Source organism: Crocodylus porosus, unplaced genomic scaffold (assembly GCF_001723895.1).
Source record: "Crocodylus porosus isolate Cpor-Errol unplaced genomic scaffold, CroPor_comp1, whole genome shotgun sequence".
Classification (NCBI taxonomy): Eukaryota; Metazoa; Chordata; order Crocodylia; family Crocodylidae; genus Crocodylus; species Crocodylus porosus.
The window spans coordinates 50,929,483-50,954,343 of record NW_017728947.1 but is presented as its reverse complement, the minus strand read 5'-3'; the positions used below and the strand labels follow the sequence as shown (position 1 = coordinate 50,954,343).

General features: G+C 41.7%; 1 protein-coding gene across 2 annotated transcripts in view; it reads right to left on the bottom strand.

Annotated features, from left to right (window-relative positions):
- Positions 1–24,861, bottom strand: part of RGS6 (regulator of G-protein signaling 6) — a 553,793-nt gene that overhangs the window by 69,791 nt on the left and 459,141 nt on the right. For both annotated transcript variants that reach the window (XM_019552177.1, XM_019552178.1), the window contains exons 8-14: positions 24,494–24,570; positions 22,459–22,540; positions 21,807–21,881; positions 18,190–18,288; positions 15,740–15,801; positions 7,345–7,455; positions 4,126–4,251 (exon numbers count right to left, since the gene is read on the bottom strand). In XM_019552177.1, the coding sequence (XP_019407722.1) occupies positions 4,126–4,251; positions 7,345–7,455; positions 15,740–15,801; positions 18,190–18,288; positions 21,807–21,881; positions 22,459–22,540; positions 24,494–24,570 (632 nt within the window). The remainder of the gene's footprint in view (positions 1–4,125; positions 4,252–7,344; positions 7,456–15,739; positions 15,802–18,189; positions 18,289–21,806; positions 21,882–22,458; positions 22,541–24,493; positions 24,571–24,861) is intronic.

Here is a 24,861-nt window from a genome sequence, read left to right as displayed (position 1 = left end):
TGACCCCAGTATTCTTTCCTGCCATGGCAGGGGGTCGGACTAGATGATCTGCTTAGGTCCCTTCTGACCCTAGAAACTATGAAACTATGAAACCATGTCCAAATGAGCATGGATGTTTCGTTCTCTGGAGACAACTAATGGTGGCACAAGGTAGGCCGCCACTAGCTGTCCCTGGGGAACACCTGTGCCACGTGTGCTCTGGCGTACAGCAGATTACCCCAGGTGGGGTAGGAGAGGCTAAGGCCAGTACTGGGCTGGCCCCAGAAGCCTTACTTGTGGTCCTGGGGACCTCCTGGAGCTTCAGCAGCAGTGATCCTGCCACTTGAAGCCTGGCCAGTAGTCACAGTGCACCTCTGGCAGGCCAGGTTCCGGTTTTGAGCGGTGCATGCTGCCCCCACGGGTGCCACTCTGCTTTTTTTTGGGGTGGGTATTTTTGACCCCTGGATAGCTAGAGGTCAAACCCCTCTCCCCTCCTCCCTCCGCACTGCTCCCTTGCAGTGCAGAGGACAACTGAATGTGCCATATGTGCCACATACAGCACAGTCATGCTCATTTGACATGACTCTGGTGGCCTTTTTTAGGTCCCATACAATGCATTTTGTATGTCAAAAACAGCAAAGTATTAAAGAAAATTATTTAAAAGAAAGCAAAATCAAAGGAGGAAGGGGAAAGTGTGCCACCTTCTCTGCAGCAATGAAACCTCAGAGTCAAGTGTTTTTATATTTTTTAAGCTGGCTGTTTGTGAAAGATGCTGCAGCACTGAAATCATGGGCTCCCTAGTGAGTCTTAATTCATATCACCCTACAGAAATTCCCTTCTGTTCCTGCTGGCGCCAGTCTTTAGAATTGCTCAACCTTGCAGGCCTCCATTACTTCTTAGCCTGTAAACACACTCTACCTTAGGGTTAAAGAGAATAGATATTGGCATTAGAACTGGCTGCCAGTGACAGAGAAAGGTAATGACTTGATTTCTAATTCCAGCACCCTCTGGATTCATTTAAATAGGAAGAGTGTATGAACATCAGCCAGAGGCAAAACCTTCTGCCCTGCAGCAATCCAAGCCAAATGTAGTTAATAAAAGTAATCTGTAAAATGCACCATATTTAAATGGGGAAGTTTTAACTGGGGGTTTATAGTTACAGCTTAATTGCCAGAACAAAGACACAGATATGCTTAAGTGAAGGGAATGTGTAAAAGCTCAGCAATTATTAAAGAAACATGTTTGGGTTAAAAATAATTTCATATAATTTTCTTAGTTATAGCTCCCCAGAATATTAAAAGTAAAAGAATATACATGTTTTTTCTATTTCTGTTGTCAGCACACTTTTTAGATTTCTCCCTAAACAATTAAAGAAGTTAGTCACTTTCAACGTAGTTTAAAGTCATTTTCCAGTGAATTTGAATCTCACTTTCAGATTTTTACACACTAGCACAGTCAAGGCTGGATTAACCCTTTAGTGGGCCCTAGGCAAACAAACTCATGGGCCCTACTTTTTTCAGTCAATAATTGTAATATGTAAAATAAGCACAACTGGGCCCCTTATTCACTTAGGGCCGTAGGCATGTGTCTAGTTTGCCTATGCATTAATCTGGCCCTGAGCACATTGTTGTAAAAAGTAACTTGTTTGAACAATTTTTGCATGCATTTCATTCTTGGAGTTAACTTTCCACAAATGCACACCTACACACACACACACACGACAAAAGACCCTGGAAACGCTGGATCAGATTCTAATCTGGTGTAAACGGCAGTAACCCCACTGATTAAAAATGTTACATCACTTTAAAACTGCTAGGAATCTGGCCCAGTTTGATCCTCTCTCATCAACAAAACAAGTATTACACTTTCAGCACATACTCCCAAATACTGCCCTGCCTATGTACCCTAAGCCTATTCTAAGCTGAGGACTACCTCCATGAGGGGGAGAAAGTGATACTGTCTCTGCGCCCATCAATTCTTGGCCACTGTACAAAGACAGCCAAATGTTGATGATAAATTTGGAACGTGCACAATTGTCTCCTTTCACTGAACACTACAGATTCGGCAGCATTCTAAAGCCATTTGCTCACTCCAGGAACTTCAGAAATGAAAATTTAACCCATGGAAGCTTATACTCAAGTTATATTAAATCTTCATACAAAAACAGATGTTCAGTTCAACTCTTACCCTTTCCCTCTCCTCCTTAAACATAGCTACTGAACTTCAGCTAGCGAGTGAGATCGACACGCACTTTCTGGAGACCCCCCACACAACAAATTTCCTCTTCAATGTCCTAATGTGTATGCTTTAACCATTAATGTTCCACACTGCTTGTGTGGTTTAAATTGCCCATAGTGCAGTAGCATGAAAATAAAAACAATAGTGGAGGAAAACTGATAGGGATTTTTTTCAAGGAGTGCATAAATTAGCTACATATTGGAAATGTTTATTTCCTATGCAGGCCATGTATGAAATAACTAATATATGGCTAACATGCATAGGAAATAAAAACAGGCCTTTAAAGTATATTTTAGAAGGTGTTCCTCCCATATACTCTTTTTCCATGCATGCCAAGGGGAATTTTTTGATGAGAATAAGTTATTGGAAACTATATAATTTGAATTAATTGGGGAATAGGTTTGAATATCAGTCTCCATGAAAATTATTGGATGACACTGTATTGTATACGAGTTGTTGCATCATATGTCATGTTCTATGAGTTATTCAATCCTTTAAAATTACGGAAATCTTAAAAATACATTTTGCTAAAACCCCAGTAAACTGAGATGCACTTTTGCAGATTGATCATTTCCCTCCTTATTGCCAGTAGGTTTAACATAGGAATAAGCAAATTTTTACTTTTTCTAATTACAATCTCTTCCCTCTTGGATTCATGTAGTGAATCCACAGGAAACTTATGGCAGATTTGTTTTAGTTGTTAACTATAGACACAAAGGGTGACTCTGACCCTGAACTTCACCAGAAATGATGACGAGCCAGGGCACAATGTCACGGATAAGAGATCTCATATTCTGTGGACACAAACACATAGGCAGGAGAGGCACGCCTGTATAAGACACCAGCTGGGCTGCTTTTCATTTTGGAATGAAAGGCAGTATATTAAATTTTAAACATATTTCATTTAAAAAAAGGGATATGAAATTATAAGCGAGGGATTGGTAATACTGCCTGTTATTAAGATGATACCCATTATGAAACTATTTTCTGTTGCTTATAACTTTGTCAGGCTTTAGCCAGCCATTCAGGTTGAAATTTCTTATGCCTATTCTGTGTCTCATACCCAAGTTAATTTTTAGCCAGAATGTTTTAGTTGTTTCCAGACTGAGCCTGGGGAAAGAATTGCTGTTTTGCTCCTGTAAAATTCTGCAGACCTCTTCCTGAGAACTTCTGGTGCCCCCATATTTTAGAGTAGCGACCTGAAATCAGTACCGTAAGTGGAAGGGGGTGACCTAGGTAGCAGCACCTTTGGGAGCAGGGGCATACAAAAACAGCCACTGCTGCAGCTAGTTATGCTGCTGCCATCAGCAGCAAGGCAGCCAGCGCTGTCTCCTGTGCTGCCACTGCCCAGGTCACGGAGCTGCCCTGTTACATGACTTGGGGCACAGCAAACTAAAGCTCCTCCAGGCTCCGTGCAGCTCAGGGCTCTGCAGAAAGCCCTGCAGGCAGCCTGGCAGCAGCCCGGGAAAGCAGGCTCCACTCAAGAAAAGTGGCAAGCCTGATCTTCCCCCTCCCGCCAGAGCTTGCCTGCCTGCCTGAGCTGTACAGGGGCCCGGTGCTTTCCTCCACAGCTGCAGTGCCCCCCGGGACCACCTGAGCTGGGTACTGCCTGGGGGGAGGGGGGGGACGCTGCTGCTGCAGAGAGAAGCACCAGCCTTCCCCCCACCCCACCCCCAGCTCAGGGACTGCTTTGCCCATTGGTAGCTCACCCACACCTCCCTGCCCGAGAGGCAGGTAAGTCAGCGGGGTGTGTGCATGACATGGGGGCTTAATTGGCCCTAAGTTGAAGCAATGTTTTTTAAAACCCACCACTTCATTTTAGGGCCCCCGTTTCATCTACACACATCCAAGGCTGCTGGATTTGGTCCAATACCTGGGTGAGTTACAGCTCAAGTCAAGAGGTTTTACCTAAGGTTTTCAGAGCTGAATTCTGATTCCAGGAAACGAAGAAACTGGTCTCGCCCCACTGGGTCTTTCAGCACTTCATCCATGGAAAACCCCCATCTTTTCACTCGTTGTTGGCTGGGTTCTTTGCTGTTTAGGGGAGAGTGAGGAGAGATAGAAATGAATGCTTATTTTCAGCCACATGTCCAAAAGCTGTCAGCTGATTTAACTGAATATTAACAGGAGAAAGCTCACCACACCAGCACAAAATGTATTTTTTCCATTAACCCACACAACTATGGGCTAACAAACACCCTAGAAAAAGAACTACCAAAGTTCAGCACGTTGCAGTATCAGACTTATTAACCTGTGAGTGGTCATATAACCATGTGATATAAGATAGTACATGACAGATCAGTATTCAGGCAGAAGCAGGAAGACATAGAATCAAGGAGTTAGAAGAAACCTAATGGGCACCTAGTTTAATTCCCTGAATAGATGCAGGACATTTCACTATTTAAATATGATGTAAAGGGAGAAGTAAAAGTTTAGGTGTTTATGGTTAGAAGGAAATAAAGCTGATATTGAAAGGGCGCTTTTTATCTGCTTAAATGCTTCATGGTAACTTATCAATCATCATACAAGACAAAGACAATCAAACTGTGGTGCGCAGATTGCAGGGTGGCCTGCAGAGCATTTACTGTTGAGTCACATAGAACTGCCTGGTTGTTTGGTGCTGGCTTCTCCTATTCAGCTTCATAATTGCATTAGGAGCAGCTTGAAAATGCATTATGGCCAAGATTTTTAAAGGTGATGTATTTGAGTAGGTATATTTGAGTAACTCAATTTTTGGATGCCAACCTTGATACATGGAAGAAGGCAACCACCCTCTGATAGTCAGGCCCTTGTATGGTGTTACAAGTTGGACACTCCAAAACAGACACCCTGAATCATTAATCATCTTTGAAAATATTGTCCTAAATGCTATCCTAATATTATTTTTTCATGAAAGCAATTTGTGTAGTTACTATGGAGAAATTGCATAATTAAAAACAGGAGGAAGTTGTACAGACAGGTGCAAATCAGAGTGAGCTCTCCGGGAGACAATCTCCGCATTGGCACGTGTTCCGTACCGCGAAAAGGTCTGATACGTTTGAGAAGAAGGTGGCCACAAGACTAGCACCCTCCATTAAAATATAGGATGGGTGATCACAAAAGTGACAGCAAAAGATACGGGTTCTTGTGAATGCAATGCCTATTTGAGCTATGTGCCTATTATCCAGGTTGGGGCTGAGCCTTGATTTATGATCACAAAGAACTCTGAAATTAGAGAGTCTGAAGAAAAGTGGTATCCCTGCTGAAGGCAAAGAGACCCAGGAATTTAAATTAATGGTCCTGCTTATATTTTACTTTGGCACAGAGAATGAAGAAAGAAAAAATAAGTCGAGGGAAGAAGATGTTGTTTTAAAACACTGTGTCAAGGCCTGGAGTGAGCTGTGGTATGTTATGAGCTTCATTGGACATCTGAACAGTTAAGTTCTGTTCTACCTTGAATTGCTTTACTTAGAGATGCATTTTCCAAAGTGTAGATTGCCATGAAAGACTAATTGGGATGTCACAGTTACTGAACACTTCTCAGATGGACAGGGAACTTACCAGCATGTGGTAGGATTGAAAGTGGGTGTCAACAAGTTCATTTTCCTGAAGGAAAAACCTGACAATCAGGTTTCACAATTTGGGAAACTGTCTTGCAGGCATTACAGCCTGTAGCTGGAACATTTAATTATAAAACAAACTGCAACAAGGTACTGACACAGTTAGTGCCCTTGGAACAGAGAATAAATACAATTGCTCCATCTCTCATCAGTCAAATCCTTTCACTTTCATCACCAGGTGAATAATCTTCATCAGTGTAACATAGGATCCTAGCAGAGGCCAATCATTTCTTTTAAATGTGTACAAAAGTCCTGATATCAGGTTCAAATCAGAGCACTCAGGAATATGTAAGTCTTTCATGAGACACCATGCTGAACACTTGGGTAGATACAGTATTAATATAACATTGGATGTCAGGGTACCTTGTAAGTGGGAGCTCACTAGAACTCTGTTTACACCACAGGGGCATTTTGCCATGGTTATGGATGTTTGTTCCATATAAACCCAGCTAAGAAGATGAAAAAGGCATGCAGTCTTGTGGGGAAAAAGAAAAAAGGAAAAGATTAAACACAAATGCAGACTATCTACAAGGAAATGAAGATAAGAGGAGTAGGGATTAAGAAAATGATTGCAGATCCCCATGCCTGGTGGAGATGGTAACCCATATGTTTGATAAAACACTCAAATCAATTATCCCTTCCCTGTATGTGCTTGTTGCTATAGACTTGGATGCTCTGCTGCCAAGACTCCTTCTCCCCATAGTCACTGATTCATCACAGATTGGTCCTCTGGAGACAGACCCAGGATTTATTCCTTAGGGCTAAATGTCATAGTTGGGAATGAACACGGAATGAATTTTGTCACTTTCCTTTTGAATGTTTGCTTATCTTAATGTCACTCCCAGTACAGATTTGGTTTTGCCTAAGAATGCCAGCTGAATATTCATGCAGTAAGATCAGCTGCTACTGAGTCACCATATGGTACCTGCACTGAGAATTAGCAATATGGTTGATGAGTACATGTAAATGAGCTGAAGAGGGGCTATCGTTGGAGTAGTGTGCTATTCCATTTAAGGGTGTTCCTGAAGCAGATAGCCACGTGCAGACATAATGATTCCAGTCTCGCCATTACCAGCAGTGTTAGTAGCTGGTGCTTCTATTCTTATGAGCATGACTAATAAATACAGTGGCTCTGACCTCATATGTTTCATCTTCTGTAGTCATCCACAGCTGAATAAAGCTGGCATAAAATGTATCTGTCCTGACGTGGTGGCCCTATAAATGCATTTTCCAAAGGTTCTTATGACTCACCAAAACACAAGGCACTAGAGAATGGTGACCCACCTTCTGCCCTTTTTACACATAGCTGACATAAGCAAGTGACTTAAAAATAAGGCCTAAACCTCAATATGACAATTTAATATGGAGAGAAATAGAGTGTGAGCCCCTTTTCCTTGTAATCATTGATAACGTCCGAATGTACATGTATACACATGATCCATAGGGGAATGTGGGGACAGTAGTACCGATAAAATAGAAGGATTGCTTTAAAATTATTACACATTGCCAAGGAATTTCAATGTCTTACCTCATTTCTATGTCCCATAAGATAGTATCATCACTTATCCAAGGATTGGAAGGTTCAGCGGGAGTTATAAAAGGATCATATTCCACATACTGCTCTGAGTAAGCTATTAAACTGTGACAGAAAAGAGAGAGAAAAATGAACAGTTATGACCTAATGCAGAGATTCTCAACCAGAGTATCACAATACACGGGGGTGCCATTAGATCCTTTAAAGGCAATATTGACACTGCTGACACTGCTGGTGTATAAATGCCTATACATGACTCAAGAGATAAACAAAGAGCTCCTTTGTAGATGCACTCACTGTTTTCTAAGCTGTGTTAACTGATTCACATTGCACAGTTCAAATCAAATTTCAGTTTGAATTAAGGGTTAGTAGGCAATCAAGGGGGTTTGCCCCCTTCTTCACAGACCAGTAGCTCCGTGTGCTTGGGCAGGGCTGGGGGTTTAGTTAGGATACTGATATTTAGTCACAGTAAGGTATTGTTGACACATTTGACTTTGTAAAGGTGTTACTTTGTGCCAGATAGCCTCTGTTGTGTTTCAGAAACCCAACTGAGTTTCCCTTGAGGGGACTGATATTTGCAATGCTTATCTGAGTTCCTACGGACTGTTTTTCCTAAAAACAATGCCATATATACATGCTAATTAATACAGTTTAAAGTGTCTAATTCACATGGCCTTAGTCTGCATTAACTTTAATCCTTATTCCACGAGGATTAGTTAATTCAGACTGGAGCCAATTTTAATTTGGATGACAGACAGTTACACGTATATAGTGATGGCTGTAGTCCAGATTAAACCTAGAAAAATGTAATGTCTATAAACAGCCGGAGATTTCAAATAGGAATCCCTAGTGTCAAGAACATTTGGATCTGTTTTCTTTCCAAGTTCTTTGCAACAGAAAAATTGCCTATTTCTTTTCAGTAGTGAAGAAATGATTGAAAGCTAAGAGTGAGGAGCTGCAGAGGAGATGTAGGGCCTGGTGGGGCTTTAATCCAGGTGTGTGGGGTGATGTAAGGAGCCCAGAAGGCAAGAGGGGAAACCCCCCCAACTCCTGGCTTTCACTATTGGTCTTAGGTTGATTGGAGTGACAAGGAGGAGAGGCTGATTGAGCGGTGGGAGAGGGGTGATCCAGGGACCAGTGGAAGGTGGCACTGTGATATGGTGGGGGGTGAAGGGGTGATCCAAGGAGCATAGTGGGTCCCTTCCCCACCCCACAGCCTATACTGCAGCTAGAGAGCAAGTGAGCAGGACAGGCACATAGCAGACTTGCAGTCCCTAGCCACACCCCAGCTTGCAAGCCCTCTTGCCACAGGTCTGAGCAGTGCACACCAGATGGCATTAACTGTTAATGTGTCACTCATCACTAGGATGTGCTAACCTTAACATCAACTAGTATTCCTCACAATTAGCACTGCTAACTCTAATTTGTAATCTCACCTTCAGGTATATCCACCTGTTGTCTTTTCTGTTTTACCAAGACCCCAGCACAAGCTTCACTCTGTGCATCAAGTAATTTTATTGACTTGCATGGTATTGCATACAATATGCAAAGCATGTACATAAATTTTTGCAACTTCACTGCCTGAGAATTTAAGTTCCTCAAGGCAGGGCCATCTTTGTGTTGTCTGTACAGTTTTTAGCCTAATGGTATTTTGGTACAATAATTTGTCTGACAGTAGTAACTATTTAAAATACTATTACAGTGATTAATAGTAATAACTATCTTTTAGGAGTTTTCTTCTTAATAAAAAAATTGTAGAGAAACTTCAATAATTTTGTCACAAGCAGATAAGAATTATGTTGCTTTCCTGAACTATGTTTGGAGCTAGCTAAATCGTTAGTGTTTTCAAAACAAGGATGTATTTAATCCAGAAGCTGAACTCTTTTGGACAATTTTTTCTCCCATTATTTGCTGAGTTTCATCTAGGAATTTCTACACATCAGTTTATTAAATAAGCCAATCATGTTTTACAATACTTATAGGCTGCTCTAGTTTAGTTGTGTTCATCCAAGTTAAACTTCTTCCTTTGGTCTTTTACCCGCTGAAAAGGTCAGAAAGATGAAAAGAAGTTGCTTTGACCTGCCCTACTGTACTGTTTTCTGTTTGTGCTAACTGGTACCCAGAGGCATTAAAACTGTAGACTTTGTAACCTAAACAGGTTCTCTTTGAACCTCAGGGTGTCCAGTCCTGCCTTATCTCATTTTGTTAATTATATTTCATGACAGCCCTGGGTCAGGGGTTGCAGGAAGGAGCAACATCTAATTTCAGAGAGCAGCAGTAAACCCAAAGCTGGAAATGTGAGAGGGGAGGTTAAAAAAAGGAATCAATCAGATACCCTCAGCTGTGAAACTTAAATGGCTTTTAATGAAATAAAGAAGATGCATTAGTAGCACTACAAGTGGTGGCAAAAATAAACAAATAAAAATGTCTAAATACATGTTGCTGCTATAGCATAAAGACAACAGCTAAGCCACATGAGGTCTAATTAAAGTTACAGGCAAATAGGATAGGAAGGGAAAGCGTTTATATGGACACATAAAGGAGGGCTTTTGATGTAATGCCGTATAATTCTAGTAGGGAATGAAGTAGTTATTGCTCACTGAACTGTGCAAAGCTGGCATTAGACACTTGTCATATGTGTACATGTATGGGGCCCTGCAGTGGATTCACAGTAACCTTGACGCAGCTGACACCCTCCAAAACAATCTATGAGGCACCTGCAGGTTCATAGGAAAGCAGAACTGGAAGGGACCTCACCGGATCATCTAGAGCAGCCCCTAAGAGGCCAGGTTCAGGGACCAGCTTGCAGTGTAGTTGGAGGAGCCCACATTTACCTTGGGCATCATTATAGTGTACTTATATAATTGTTATATCAACACACAATGATGCAAAATATGAGCAGTGACAAGAGAAATACAAGCTGTAGTAGGTTGACTCTCCCTTAGGCAGACACAAGAGCCAGCTTCCTCATAAAAGCCTGTCAGTTCTTAGTTCCAGTCTGCTTATTATACATGCGGAAAGCTTTTCACCCCAGCAAACAAAACAAGCAAATGTGCAAAGAAGGGATGGAAAAATCAAACCTGAGGCCTTTCTTCAGACCTGGAGCAAGACAACCCACGTTCAATGCATTTTTTTACCCCAGCATACCAACCTCCACCTCCCCAGCTTCTCTCCTTAGGAGCTTTTAATTTCCTCTGAGCCCAGCCAATCATCTCTGTCAGCTGGCCCAGCATTCCTAATCAGGTAGGTTATTATCCCCTAACCCCTTGCAGCTGGGCTCCAGTCCCTAAGCCATGCATCTTGTTACAGAGGCACTAGGAAAAGGAGTGAGTATGGCTGGGGGTGTTAAGTTACAGGCTCCTCCTCCCCCAAACCACATTCTGAAGTCAATTATGTCCATGTCAACTGGAGAGAAAAAGTGTGGATGACACAAAAGGAGAGTGATTGTGGTGAGGTCTTCTGGTGGATGCAGCAATTCAGTGATACCTACACCTCCAAGGATTGCTATGGCTGGTGGACATATCTGCGTGAATAAGAATCTGAACAGGATTCACTGAGGGAATTTTGCTGAGCCTGCTTTTCATTTGCCTTTTAGCATGAAAAATGAGAAGCAACTGGCACATCTAGTCCCAAGGTGGCTCAGCACCTTTTGTGATTTAGCTTCAGTTGAGAACCACAGCAGCAAAGGAAGTGAGATGGTATTTCATATATCAGTCTTTTCTGGGCATTATTACAGAAGTCATGCGAAGGCTGATTAGCTAGACTCTAAAATGTCTTGCTAATACTGAAACTTGTTTCCGTTCCTGTTACTTCCTCTCCCCTCCCTTCCCCCACTTTTGGTATTCTCTCATTGCTGGCCTGAAATGACTTTATATTGTATGGAAAGTTTATCAGGTGCTTCTGCACAGGCTGACTACAGATTTCAGCTGTCTAACAGAGGACATAGAAAGGAAATCTCAGTTGTGCTGTAGCGTGCTGACCTGCTACACTGTCAACTGAATTAGTCCCTTAAAGTGTGGACTTACTCTGAAAAGAGACTCTTTACTAATAGCACCATCTTAGTTGACAGATCTGCTGCTTGTGTGTGTTCAGCACTGGACAGGATGACTCAGAGGACAACGTTTGTCTTAGATTCCTGTTCTCACTAACCCTTTCCTGCTCAGTTACCCTTTCTTTTGTCCAACCACACAAATACTCCTGTTTTTCTTTTTCTCTTTTCTTTATTTCTTCCTCTTGTCTTTGGATCTTATTCAATGCAGCAACCCATGTCTAGGACTCTTTCTGGCACAGTTGCCCATACCTTTAAAACCCAAACCAGAAAACACATGACCCAATAAAAAAATGTAACCCATTAATAATCAAAGTTACCACATGATTTTATCACAGTAATTCTTGTTCTATTTCTTCCTTACAGGGTCTGCTTTTTCATTATGTCATGGTTTTATTAATGGTAAATAATATAAAGTATAGGGCCAGATCCTATTCCACTTAGATGTCTATGCATGATCCTATTCCACCTGACTCCAGTTTTTGAAAAACCACTAAGACAAAAGGAGACTAAGTCCTCCTGCTCTTCTCCACTTTTACGGGTAGGATGAAGACATGCTATTTGTTTCTTTGTGAATCTAGCAGGTTAGAATAGTATTTTACTTAGATGGAATAGGCTCTGTCCCTTTTTGACATTAGCAGGAGCATAGAGCTCAAAGGCTTGCAAACTTCTGAAATAAGACATTCTTTTAATTTTCCAAAAACAAATCAGGGAACTGTATGCTTAGGCGGACCATATGGAAATCCTGGAAATCCAAGACATAATCCAGGAAATCCAGGACACCACTTCTCCTCTTCCCCCACCCCATGCTTTCACAAGTCGGAAGGGGGGGGGGGGGCTGCATGCTGGGCAGGCAGTGGTGCCTGCCTGTACACCTGCAAGGCTCTCCAAACCACTTCAATTACCAGCCAGACTGCACCCCATACCCCTGCATTTCCAGGATGCCCATTATAATTCTCAGTAGCTGGCCAGCACCAGCATCTGAAATCCAGGACTGTCCCAGCTAAAACAGGACATGCGGTCACCTTACTTATACTACTGTATGCTACAGTTTCAAAGGTAATTAGAGACTCTGGATACCTTACCTTAGGTTTGGAGATGCATGGGGAAATGTGTGAGGCAGAAGGGTTTTTTGTGATACCTTTTACTGAAACAATTACATAGCTGGGAGCGTTGTTGGACAAACTTTTAGGTGCAAAATGCACTCATCTGGCTTTTTTTCTTCATTTTGTAGATTTTCCATTTTAAACAGCGAATGTTGATATCCCTCAAGTTTTGTGCCTGAGAGCTTGTCCAACATCTCTCCCAACAAAGTGGTTTGTACAATAAAAGATATCACAGAAAAACCCTTGCCTAGCTTACCTTGGACCTCTTAATGGACTTTGATTTTCAGACAGCAACAGGCATCCTCTGAAAATCATGCCCCTTGAAGGTATCTCAAGCTGGGTGCTCAAAAATGGGGGTGACCAAAAGGAGAGCTAGAATTTTCCATGGAAGCATTTTTAGTCGGAAAATGCTGATTCATCTTCATGGACAAAGGTACATTTCAACAAATAACCTGATTTTTTTTTTCAGTTTCACAATTGTTAAACCAGCCTGTTTTGACATCTTCAGAACAAAAAGGTTTCTTTTCCTCTTTGAAAGTACATTTTTGGCCCCAAAGTTTAATTAATTTATACTGAACAAGGTAAAAATAAAAAGAAAAGTTGTCTAAAACTAAATTAAACCATTTCAGAAAGTTTGGAAGAAATACTTTAATTGACTAGTTTATTGATTTGTGTAATTTTTTTGTCAACTTTTTGTCCCAAGTTGGGAAGGGAAAAATTCCTACAGGCTAGGAAGCTTTTCTGCTCAGCTCTTCTTCAAGATCACCAGTCATTTTTTAAATATTGGTAATAATGAATAACAGTGCCATTTACAATGCTAGTGTAGCTCTCTACCTGGGGAACAGGCATGCGCTAATCTCTACAAATTAGTAAATCCTACAGAGTTTATCCTTCTGAAATAATACTATTTTAGGAAAATTACAAGCAAGACATATTGGTCTGTTTATAAATTACCTTGGAGAGTATTAATGCCTTGAGGTACTGAGGTCTTTATAGCTAAAATCTGCAAATGAGTCTTTCTGATAAACTTCTCCATTCTGCTCCTAAGTGATAATAGGAGAAACAGATTCAGAAAGCCCAGAGCATAAATATGGATGCAGTCGTTTTTGATTCAGTAAAATACCATTAAGGGTAAACAGTGGTTTATGAAACCTTTGAATGTTTACTATTTAATTAGTTACATTTTCATTTAAATTGTTAGATTTGATGAGCCAACAGGGGACTTACTTTTGAGCATTTGCTTTCCTAATTTGCTTAATTTAGGTTAAATACGTTGAACACAGGAGCTAATATAGTGAACTATATCACTTCGAAGTAATGACTGTTTAATTTGGTTAAACATGGCAAATCCCTTATGTTTCTCAAATATTTTTCTCAAGGAACTGCCCCTACAGTGTTGCTTTACAATCATAGAATGATAGGAAAAAAGGGCTGGAGGTCATCTAGTTCAACCTGCTTCTCAAGGCAAAAGCATCCCTGTCCAAACTATCCCATACAAATGCACGTGTAACCCAGGGGTTGGAAACATTTTCCAGTGAGCGGCTGGAATGACCCAGATCAGATATGAGGTGGGTGGGCACTCACACCTGGCTGCCTCTCCCACTTCTCCCTGCCCCCTGGCTGCGGCATGGCCCAGGGAGAGGTCCCACTCTGCTAAAGTCCCCAATGCCCCGTTGCAGCACAGTGCAGCATGAGCACAGCCCCTATCACTTAATGCCACCAAAGCTATGGCTCCACAGACTGGATTCAAAGGCTCTGTGGGCTAGATTCAACCTTCAGGCTGTAAATTGATGACCCCTGATCTAACCTAGTTCTAAAATTACAAAAACAATCCTGCTGCACAACTACAAGGCGCAAAGCCCAGATCCCAAGAACACTCCAACTACCGCAGGTAAAGCATGCTCAAGGGCATTGCTCATGTCTCACCACTGCCAGGTTATTAAATACTGTACAAGTGAGAGATCCAAGATCACTATTGTTCAACTGCCTACGGTTACCATACAGTTCTGTTATGAAAGGCAACTCACTATAGCATTGCATGAATCCATATTTATACCTTAAAAATACCAAAGCAAATCTATCCAGTTTACAAGCAACCAAGTTAAAAATAACTGGTGCTCTCCCCAGACTTATTCGAGGATGATGAATTCACATCAGCTCTTTTCTGGTTCATAGCTAACTACAAGCATTAAAGATTCTGCAGGCCAAATTTTTCCTTTATTTGCACCGAGACATCAGCATCTTAACAGATTGGCCTCTGCGTCGTTATGTGGTAACCATGGGCAGAATAGTTTTCTGCAACAGCTGGCAATCCTGTACATCAGGGGTCCTCAAACTCCAGCTTGTGGGCCACTTGCAGCCTATAGAGCCATGTCATCTGGTCCATCTGACTTCCCACAGGTTGAGAAATTTGGTGGCAGAGAAATTGTAGCAATACCATCATCGTCTCCCACTGACAAATTCCCAAGCCCCCACAATGCTGGTTTGGGGCTGGGCCATGCCCCCTTCCCCCCGTGCAGGTGGTTTGGGGCAGTGTAACACCCCCTGCCCACTGCACAGCTGGTTTAGGCTGTTCCCTGCCCCCCTCTGAATGGTGAGATAGGGCCCAGCCATGGCCAGCAGCTGGATTTGGCCTGCAGATAGACTGAGCACTGCCTATCAAGCCTGCTGGGCAAAAAGGTTGGGCATCATTGTTGTAGATGATGCAAGATTCAGAAGAGAATTTAGCTTTAATTCTCCCAGAGTTGTGCTGATTCTGCAAGGAAGTATGAACTAAAGAACAGTACAATTAGATCTCTTACAAATACAGTGCACAAAAGAAACATTTTGTAACTGAAACAATGATAATTCTACTGAAATAAATTGCAGGTGTGTGAGGGGGAAAAAAATCCCTACAAAGTTTTTGCAAATTTCTCTTCTCACAGGTATACAGTACTTTAGCTTCCTCAGTTTTATAGTACTCTAGCTTCCTGAACTTTTTCCCTGCTTTTTTTTAAATAAAAAAATATGGGTTTCCATGCTCCAGGTCTCTCCTCAACCCCAGGAAGGAAAGTACAGAATTGTAGGTTGTTTGTATTTAGTGAGGATTAGTCACGGGATATATTTGAGTCAACCTACAGTTCTGCAAACTTCTTTGTATGCAGCTTTGCACGTTAACTTCGTGGAAATGTCAAATTTGATCATCTGAGATGACACAACAGGATTGTATAATAATAAGGCACATCAGGAAACTTACCTTTCAGCTACCTTAGACATTTTTAAACAGTGTCTGTCTATCTGCACATTCAGAAAGGTTATCTGGGAAGAGAGATGACAAGGTCATTAATAACCCAGTAAGTAGAGTGTATGCATTGATTGTAACCCAAAGCAGTATTGGCTTTTCATTTCAAATGGCATAGTGGTAACAAAGGAGGAAACAGAACCCTTCTGTGGGTATCAGAAGCAGCTTATTAACAACTTCCACCAGGAACCTTCATTTCTTGTGGCAAAGCATTAAAGAAAACTTCAAACAAAACAATTTCAAGTGTGAAAATGCTATCTATGTCTATGTGTGTGTGTTTGTAGGCACACACACATGCATATGCACTTGATTGTTCCTACTGGCAGCTGATCCTGCATCTAAGTTGATGGCCAGTTGGTTACTATGGATAAAGACCTTGAACTGTTATTGCCTTACAAAATCCCACAGGAGAATCAAATAACAAAAGAAAGGACCCAAAGGGTTAAATACACTAAAAATATTAGTATAAAAACTGTGCTGAAAAACGGACTTGGCATTTTTACTGCATGCATAAAAATATCACAAGTGCAAAAGTCAAATTGTAGGGGATCTGATTATAGGTTACCTCTACATAAAAGTCAATGCAATTTTTAAAGTTCTTTGGAGGCAAACATGGTATACTTATAATCAGAACAATGCAGTATATAAATTATACGTGCATGTATTTTGGCACAAGGCTTCTAGCTCATCAAAATACGATATGAAACTTAGTTCATCAGAACAGGATATGAAGTTCCCTCCCATTCTCCTTTTTCTGCCTCTAACTCTTAGCACCCTTACAACATGAGTACTAGTTTTCCACTCCTGTAATGTCCTGTCAAACACATATTTCTTACCTATATACCAGGTTGGACAGTGCTAATGATGTATCAACTTCATAAATTTTGGGTGTTCAGACTTGATTCAGATGATCATCACAAATGTTGGCCTTGCTTACTGAAAAGTGTGTTGATGCTGCAGGACCTGTCTCTAGCTAACTTCACAGTTCCTTTCTATGCTCTAATGACTGGAGCTTGTTACGGGGAGGAACCCCCTAATGTCCCTCAGAGAACATGACTGGAGCAGATTCACTCATGCTGGAAGAGATGTGCAAGTTGTTCAGCTTTGTTGTAGAGAGCTTCTGACCATAACTGCTCTGCTTTTCATATTTGGCTTTTATTACCTGCAGGTGTTCTGTGCCTGCCTTCTACCACACATTCTGCCAGGGACAGTAGCTTTCATTCCTGTTGGAAGTACTCTGGAAACTCTGCCTGTGGAAGCTGTACTCAGGATGCACAGTATGAGAAGATCTCTCAGCTGCACTGGCTAGATCCCCCTCCCTTGTCAGTACTGCCTACTTGTGAAGTAGCCCTGGTGACCTGACAGAGAGGGGAAGTTATGGTGAGAGAAGAAATTAGACTGCTGTTTGGGCTAGGGAGTTGCTTGCAAGCCCATCCTGAGTTTCATTGAATGAATTCATTCTTTAAAAGTATTTAATAAATATTTTGGTCAAGTCATCTTCAGATCACACATTGTTCACATCAATTACTTGCTATTTATGGCACGTGGGGCCATGTTACACACACAAAGGGTACTTAGCCAGCCATATAACTGCTGCTTTTGGCACTTACCCAGTTTGTGGTTTTAATTTGCCCTCTGACATTATAAAATTGCCCTGAACACCTGCGCATGTAGCTCTCCAGGCCTCCCTTTGAAGCTGCTCCCTTGGGCAGCCAAGATGGGGAAATATAAGAGGCCAGGAGGAACAGAACAAGCTAGAGGGAATGCAGCTCTGGATGGAAGGAGTCCCTCGATTCTAGCCTGGACCCTTGCTCCCAGTGGGGTGGAAACTTCTTCACTGCTCTCCATCCATTTCATCTAATGACTTTCTGTCCATATTGTACCCAGAATGGAACAGAATCACAAACTGCATGTGAGTGCCCAAAATAGCAGTTATGCACTTGGGCAAATGCCATTTGGGTATATAATGTGAAATAGGATCTAGCCCTTAAGTTATATTGCATTGTACTTGTCCCCAGATTGGTTGGCTATAACTTTTCATATATTTTGAATTATTTAAATAAACCAGCAAATAAAATGGCGTATATTTAACAGTGTCTTCAGGCAGGGAGAAGAGCAAAGTAATAGATTCAAGAGCTATCCCATAGATTTGAAAATAAACTACAGCCCACAGTATTTACCACGACATAACCGTATGTCCTATCTAATATTTAGGTTTAGATACATGCTACTTTACTCAAATCAAGCTGACTTTGGCATGTCTTTTTATCATTTTGCACTTGGAAGCATCAGATATGATGCTGGCTTTATTGGTATGTCAATAACAATACAAAAATCTTTTTGAAAATAATGGTAGTTGCTGAAATACTCAGTTTCAGAGTTGTTATGCTAAGGCTGTTGCTTACTTGTTTTCGGAAATCCTCTTTTGTCGTTTTTCGTATAGGTTGGGAGGGCACATGTACAGGACTCTGGGGCTGAGAATCTTCTGTGATGCCATATACTGACTGAAATGAACAAACAACACAAGAGATCAGTGAATGTTCTTGTTAGACGCGACCCCCGCTTAGTGCTCTTAATTGGTTCCTGAAAACCTAAGTGTTAAGTGAAATAAACGTTAAACGAAACCGAAAGTTTCTGATGACCCAAGATGACAACTGCAAGTGTTTTTAATGACCCATGACAGTGACTGTGAGCATTATAACAAAACTTGCTGAGAGCTAAGTGAAATCAGGTATCAATTTAAAATGAGCGTTATAGCAAAATAGCACTAAGCAAAACAGTGTTAAGTGGGGGTCGCCTGTACATACAAAAGGAAGAGCATAATTCACAAAGCAATAAAATAATTGGTCAGCAATTTCCTACTTTTTGGCTCCTCAGAGGTCAATAATACTTTAGCTTGCAGAAAAATTGAAAATCAGACTACCTTTGCAAATACTTATATTGGATTGCCTGCAGCAGTGTTAGCTAAAAGCTGTGATTTATCTTTGATGAGCTAATCTGAGAACAAGCCATTATTTCATTTTCAGTCAATCAAATCTCTTATGTCTGAAACACACTACCTAGATATAAAATAACTGTTGTGTTCTGTGTGCTTCAAGCTTATACCATAAAGAATAGAACGGTGTTTATATTGGAACTGGAATACATAGTCGATATTCCTTTTCAGGAGGTATTGGCTCCATGGGACCACCACTTTTATCTATTTGCAAGATCAGCAACTGGGATAGGGAAAAGAGAAAGTAAGGGTGGGAGCAGAAGTCCAAGTTCATTGCCTTCCAAGCTTGAAAGCAACATTTAATCCCAAGGTTTTTATAGACTGAAACTGAAAAGGGGGCTAATTGGTGTCAAAGGAGTCACATTTTCAGGAAATGTTCTAAAAGAAAATTTACCAGACTAGCTGGTAGGGCATTTACTTGTTAGAAAACTAACCTGGCACTGTCCTCAGTACAGATATCTATTATTTATGTATTTGTTTATTTTTCTTCATTTGACATTTGCAGGAGACATTTGAATGATCAGGATAAATTTAAATAGCTAGCAGGGCTTGGGAACCTAAAGTCTCATTTCCAAAACAGACTTATGCATGGAAGAGTTAAATCTCACTGAAAGTCCACCTGCAAAGTGTCAGATTTTTGTAGAAAATAAATACTTTTGAAAATCATATCACTTGCGAAAGTGGTATTTAGGACCAGTTACACTATGATCAAACTACCGAGCTGTAGAAACGTCTGGGTAGGGACACCTTCCACACCTCCTGCTGAAGTTGGTGTATTGGGCAGTAGGGTGGTGTGAAGCTTTGGTCCCTGATTCAATTTGGTGGAGATTCGGCCTGATTCAGTGGATGAATTTCTGAATCCAAATCGAGTCGTAGGACCCTTTAATCTCTCCTAATTGAATCAGAATCCTGCGAAGCAATTCGGAGAGATTCGGAAAGATTTGGAGATCCTGAAATAGACACAGCTTTAAATGTTTTTTCTACATACCTCTAGGTAGCAGGGGTTTGTGAGTGCTATGATGCTGGGGTGCATGGAGTGTCCCTCAGAAGCACAGGGGGCTCCCCAGCACACTTGGCAGCAGACCTGGAAGTGGACCAGAAGCACTTCCAGTCCACTTCTGGGTCTGTCAGGGAGTGCACTGGGGGCCCTGCTGCCCCCCCCCGGCCTGGCAACTGGTGCCTTCTAGGTGCGGGGGGCACCCAGGGCCCCCTTGAGGCTGATCTCAGAGCCAGGGAAGCATGGGGTGGGGGGCAGTGTGCTCCTTGGCAGACCTGGAAGTGGACGGGAAGTACTTCCAGTCCACTTCCAGGTCCACCAGGGAGTGCACTGGGGGCCCTGCTGCCCCCCCCCGGCCTGGCAACTGGTGCCTTCTAGGTGCGGGGGGCACCCAGGGCCCCCTTGAGGCTGATCTCAGAGCCAGGGAAGCATGGGGTGGGGGGCAGTGTGCTCCTTGGCAGACCTGGAAGTGGACGGGAAGTACTTCCAGTCCACTTCTTGGTTGACCAGTGAGTAAGTGGAGGGCCCCCCCTGCATTCCTGTGGGACACTCCATGTGTGCCAACACTGCAGCAATCATGAGGCACACCTGCTACTTGAAGGTATGTAGAAAAAACTTTTAAAGCTGTGTCTATGTCTGAATCGATGATTCTCCAAATCAGGATCGAATCTTCAGATTCAGATTCGGCCGAATTGAATTGGAGACAATGATCCATATCAACAAATCAAATTACTGTTCCTGATTTGGGCCAAATCCGAATCTGAATCAAATAGGGCCCGCTTCACACACCCCTACTAGGCAGCCACTAAAGCAATAATTATGAGGCCAGAAGAGTAAGCAAGGGTGGCAGGAGGGCATCTGATTCTTTAGCTTAGTGATTAGGGGTCTTCAATGGGATGGGATCTGGGTTCTGGTTCCTACTCCCTGGGTTATCTGTGTGTTTTTTTAAACAGAGAGTAAGTAAAGTGCAATGCACAGACAGGCAGGGACAAGAACCCAGGGTCCCACACATGCAAAGAAGCTACCCTCCTCACTGGGCCACAGAGTCACACTCCATTTTGCATGTTCACCTGACCCCATACATTAACTCTTGCATCCCTGCATACAGAGTGACTCACCTTAAGCAGGATGGATGGAGGGTTCCAGCAACTCATCTATTTTGTGGCCTGGTGATAAGGGAACTCCCCGAGAAGTAGGAGCAATGTGTTTGAATCACCTCAAGCTCAGGAGCGATGAAAACTCAGATCTTCCACTAACTCAGACCATCTACTACCTCAGTAAATGCTCCGCTCAGCATTTTATTAGATAACAGGCAGGCAAAGCTGACCCTAGGGATGCGCAGAGCCTGGGACAGATCAGCCTGTGTGGGCCCTGTGCGGGGGGGTAGGGAGTGGGGAGGATTGGCAAGTGGCCTGAGTGTGAAACAGGCAGCGTGCGGCAGCTACGCTGAGTGGTGGCGCCCTCAGCACGTGCCAATGGTGCTGTTCATGGGGCCCTCCAAAGGCAGGGCCTGGGGCAGTTGCCCCGATTGACCCCACAAAAGGGATGACTCTGCAGGCAGGTACTGGCAAAAGCTTTTTTGAGCAGATCTCAGAGAGAGTTAGACATACTCCAAGTATGCCTCCTGGATCAGTTCCCCCCTCAGGACATCAGCACTGCCTCAGCACTGATCTGAATCACAACAGAGCTTAGGTTGGTGCCAGATGCTGAAGTAATTAAATTGGATTATTTCGGAGCATGCTCAGAATCCTACATGTAGAGTCCTAGGAAATTTGCAATCCAAAACAAAGATGACTGCTTGAAATTAGGTGGCCACTGAATTCTCCATAAGGGCTTGCCCAGGGCATAAGCCCTGCCCATTTTGCCTATGCCATCTATCAATGACTTGGTCTGCTATATGTCCACCTGCAAAATAACACTAACCTTATCTTTATGGACAAATGTTAATGTTTTCAGAGTATTTTATGATTCTTATTTAAGAGTGACAATATTAGGTGTAAGACATAAATGTTATTAAAAAAAAAAAGGACCTTTTTAACCTTCTGGGGGTTTTTCATACGGCGACACTTTCTGATGTCCATTTCTGTGGTGTTCACACAACCTGGCTAAAAGAAGATATTGATAATATCGTCACTTACGGTTAGAATGAACATGCTACCTCCTTCCTCTATAAAACAATAATAGGAATAATACCAGCTGGAAATATGTTTTCCTACTTTGACTATACATAAATATTGAGATAAGAATTGCATCTTTTCAAAATGCTCTCTTTATTGACTTAAAACTATATAATATCAATCATACTAATTAAGCAAGAATGCTCAGGCTGCTAAGGTGGGATCTCAACACTAAATCAATTTACAGATAACTGTGTCACACAAATTCCATTTAAGCTAAACTCGCTTGGCTTTTTTCTTAAAGGGTATGTTTTTGTAAGAAGCAAAACTTGCCTAGCTACTTTGATATGCATGCATTTATATATATTTATATGTTCAAATTAGCAATTTTGTGCATGCAGAAATCTAAAACATTTGAAATATACTTATTCAGTTTTGGCTTGATTTGAAGTTTGAAGAAAATATGGAGTGGCTTTAAAGCTAACCTCTTCATACAGCTAATGCTTGTTAGTTTAGAAAAAGCCCATTAAGGTCTTTTAGGTACCACAAGTTAAAACAGCCTTACCACTGGCCTGTGAACATCCCAAAAGGCTCTTTCTTGGCTATCCAAAATTTTCCTTTCAGTTTTATCCTTTTTTCTATCAATTCTGGAAATAAAAGAATAAAGAAATGAGCCAACATTTCACTTTCTTGAGAACAACAGCACTGCGCTAGCAAAGTGAACTTGACAAGAAATAGAAAGTGACAGTGACCAATCAAGATTTACTGCTCAGGGTGAATGAAACAGAGAAAAAAAGGTAAGTAAGCATAAACAACAGTAAAAAGAAAACGAGCCTTAAATTCCTTCTGATGGTAATAAGCTATGCTTTTAGTGGCAGACATACATTTTTTAATTACAATTTTTATCTTGGCAGCAAATTGTTAAGTAACTCAAAGACTAATTACAATTTTGACTTCCACTTTTCTCATCTCTGCAGAACACTTGTATTCTGGACTGAAATAATCTTTTCATTAGCATGTTATTTTAAGGATAATCACTATGCTCTTAATTGCTCAATAATTACAATGTAATTACGGAGTTAATCAAAGAAATACTATAGACATACATACACACATGTGTACATACACGCATATAATTAGTAACATTCCTTCATTTTGTAACGTGATGCTGTTTGACCCTGAAAGTGCAAACACTATTTGTTTCAGTGTTTGTCCAGGGTACAAACATCCCTATTACATAGCATGAATGTGTGATCTTCCCCTGCTTTATAAGTATTACATGTAAAATCTTCTTTTGCAACATGGACTTGCGGGCTTTTACATGCTTTATAACAGGGAGGTCATCAGTCCACAGCCTGAAGGTTGAATCCTACCTGTGAAGGACCAGTTTGGCTTGGGGCAGCAAAGGGAATTGGAGGCACAGAGCTGCTCTGTGCCACCCATCCCTTTCATGGTGGTTCCCTTTGCAGACCTCCCTCTGAAGATATCCCTGCTGCTGTCTCATGCCAAAACTAATCATCACTGCAGAACTATCCCTCTCTGTTGCTGCTGGAGATGAGGATCAGTAGCAAAGGTGACCACAGGTCGTTTGAATGCTCTGAGGGATGGAGATTTGAGGTTTGTAGCAGAGGGATGGGTTCGAAGTGGCAGCCTATGGCACCCAAAGGTTGCTGACCCCTACTATAGTCCACGAACCCAGAAGTGCAAATGTTTTTGGATAGTATCGATGATGTACTACAGATACTATTGCAAAACTGTGTGCTGTGATTACAGATAGCCATTCCAATTAAAGTGCCCGGAACAACTCATGTATCAGTGTCCCCATGCTTCAAAATGGTGGCAGGAGAACTTTATTTAAAGCTGGCTGAATGAACGTTAAATAAAGTGTCCCTGCTGCCATTTTGAAGCACGGGGATGCTGATACACAAGATGCGGGAAGCTGTTGGAGCACAGTAATTGCCATGCTCTAGCAGACTCAATTAATCAAGTGCTCTGACAGACTGGAATTATACCACTTCAGAATAGCCTCCCTGCTCATCTATGGGCATTCATAGAGAAAAAATGGGGGAAGGAGTATAAAATCATACTTTTTATGAAATCTAAGTCTCATGGAAAAAATGCAGAATTCTCCCTATTGCTTTGGTAGCGCAAGCAGAATAGCAAATGGCATGGGTATAACTACGTTTTCTGAGATGTGTCACATACCCAGCGTGGTGAAAAGGTGAGATATACGTATCTTATGGACTGTTAGAGCCAACTCTCTGGCTTCTTCAGAAGTGACAACATTTATTATATCAAGTGTTTTACACACTTTCAATCATGCTTCTTTTCCATTTATGTAGAAATTGAGGCAGAAATCTTGAGTGACTTGCCTAAAGTCATATGGTGCATCAGTGTCTGAGTGAGAAATAAAGCCTGGAGTTCCCAATGCACAGATATGTGCACTGATGATTAAACCTATCGTTTTCTCTTTTGACAGGTGACTTTAGCATTAATCTGATGTTGTTTGCAGTCTGACAGTGACTACAATTCAACACAGATGTTGACTGGGAAATGTTTTCTTAATCCAATCCCCTTTTCACTGCACTCAAAATACTTACTTCACTTGGGCCTCTGCTTGCATAAAGATGAATTCCCACTTCCGTGCAAAAGCCCTCTGCAGTCTTGCTAAGTTCTCCTTATAAGAGAAGAGAAATAACAAGAACAATAAATCGAGATAATTATTACAGTTTAATAACAAATTTAGCAAGTCAATGTTTTTTTAAACCTGGAATGCCCATGACATTGAAATTAATATTGGCTCCTAGTCAACTGTCTCAGGAGGCTAACTGTTAAGAATGTGAATCTAATGGCATGTTCTGTTCAAGCTAGCACTCTGCTGTAAATGGAAGGACTTTCGCAGAAGTTGTAGGAGTGTGAAACAGTGCCAGAGCACTGCCAATAAAATGGTGTTGGACTTGTTCCCACG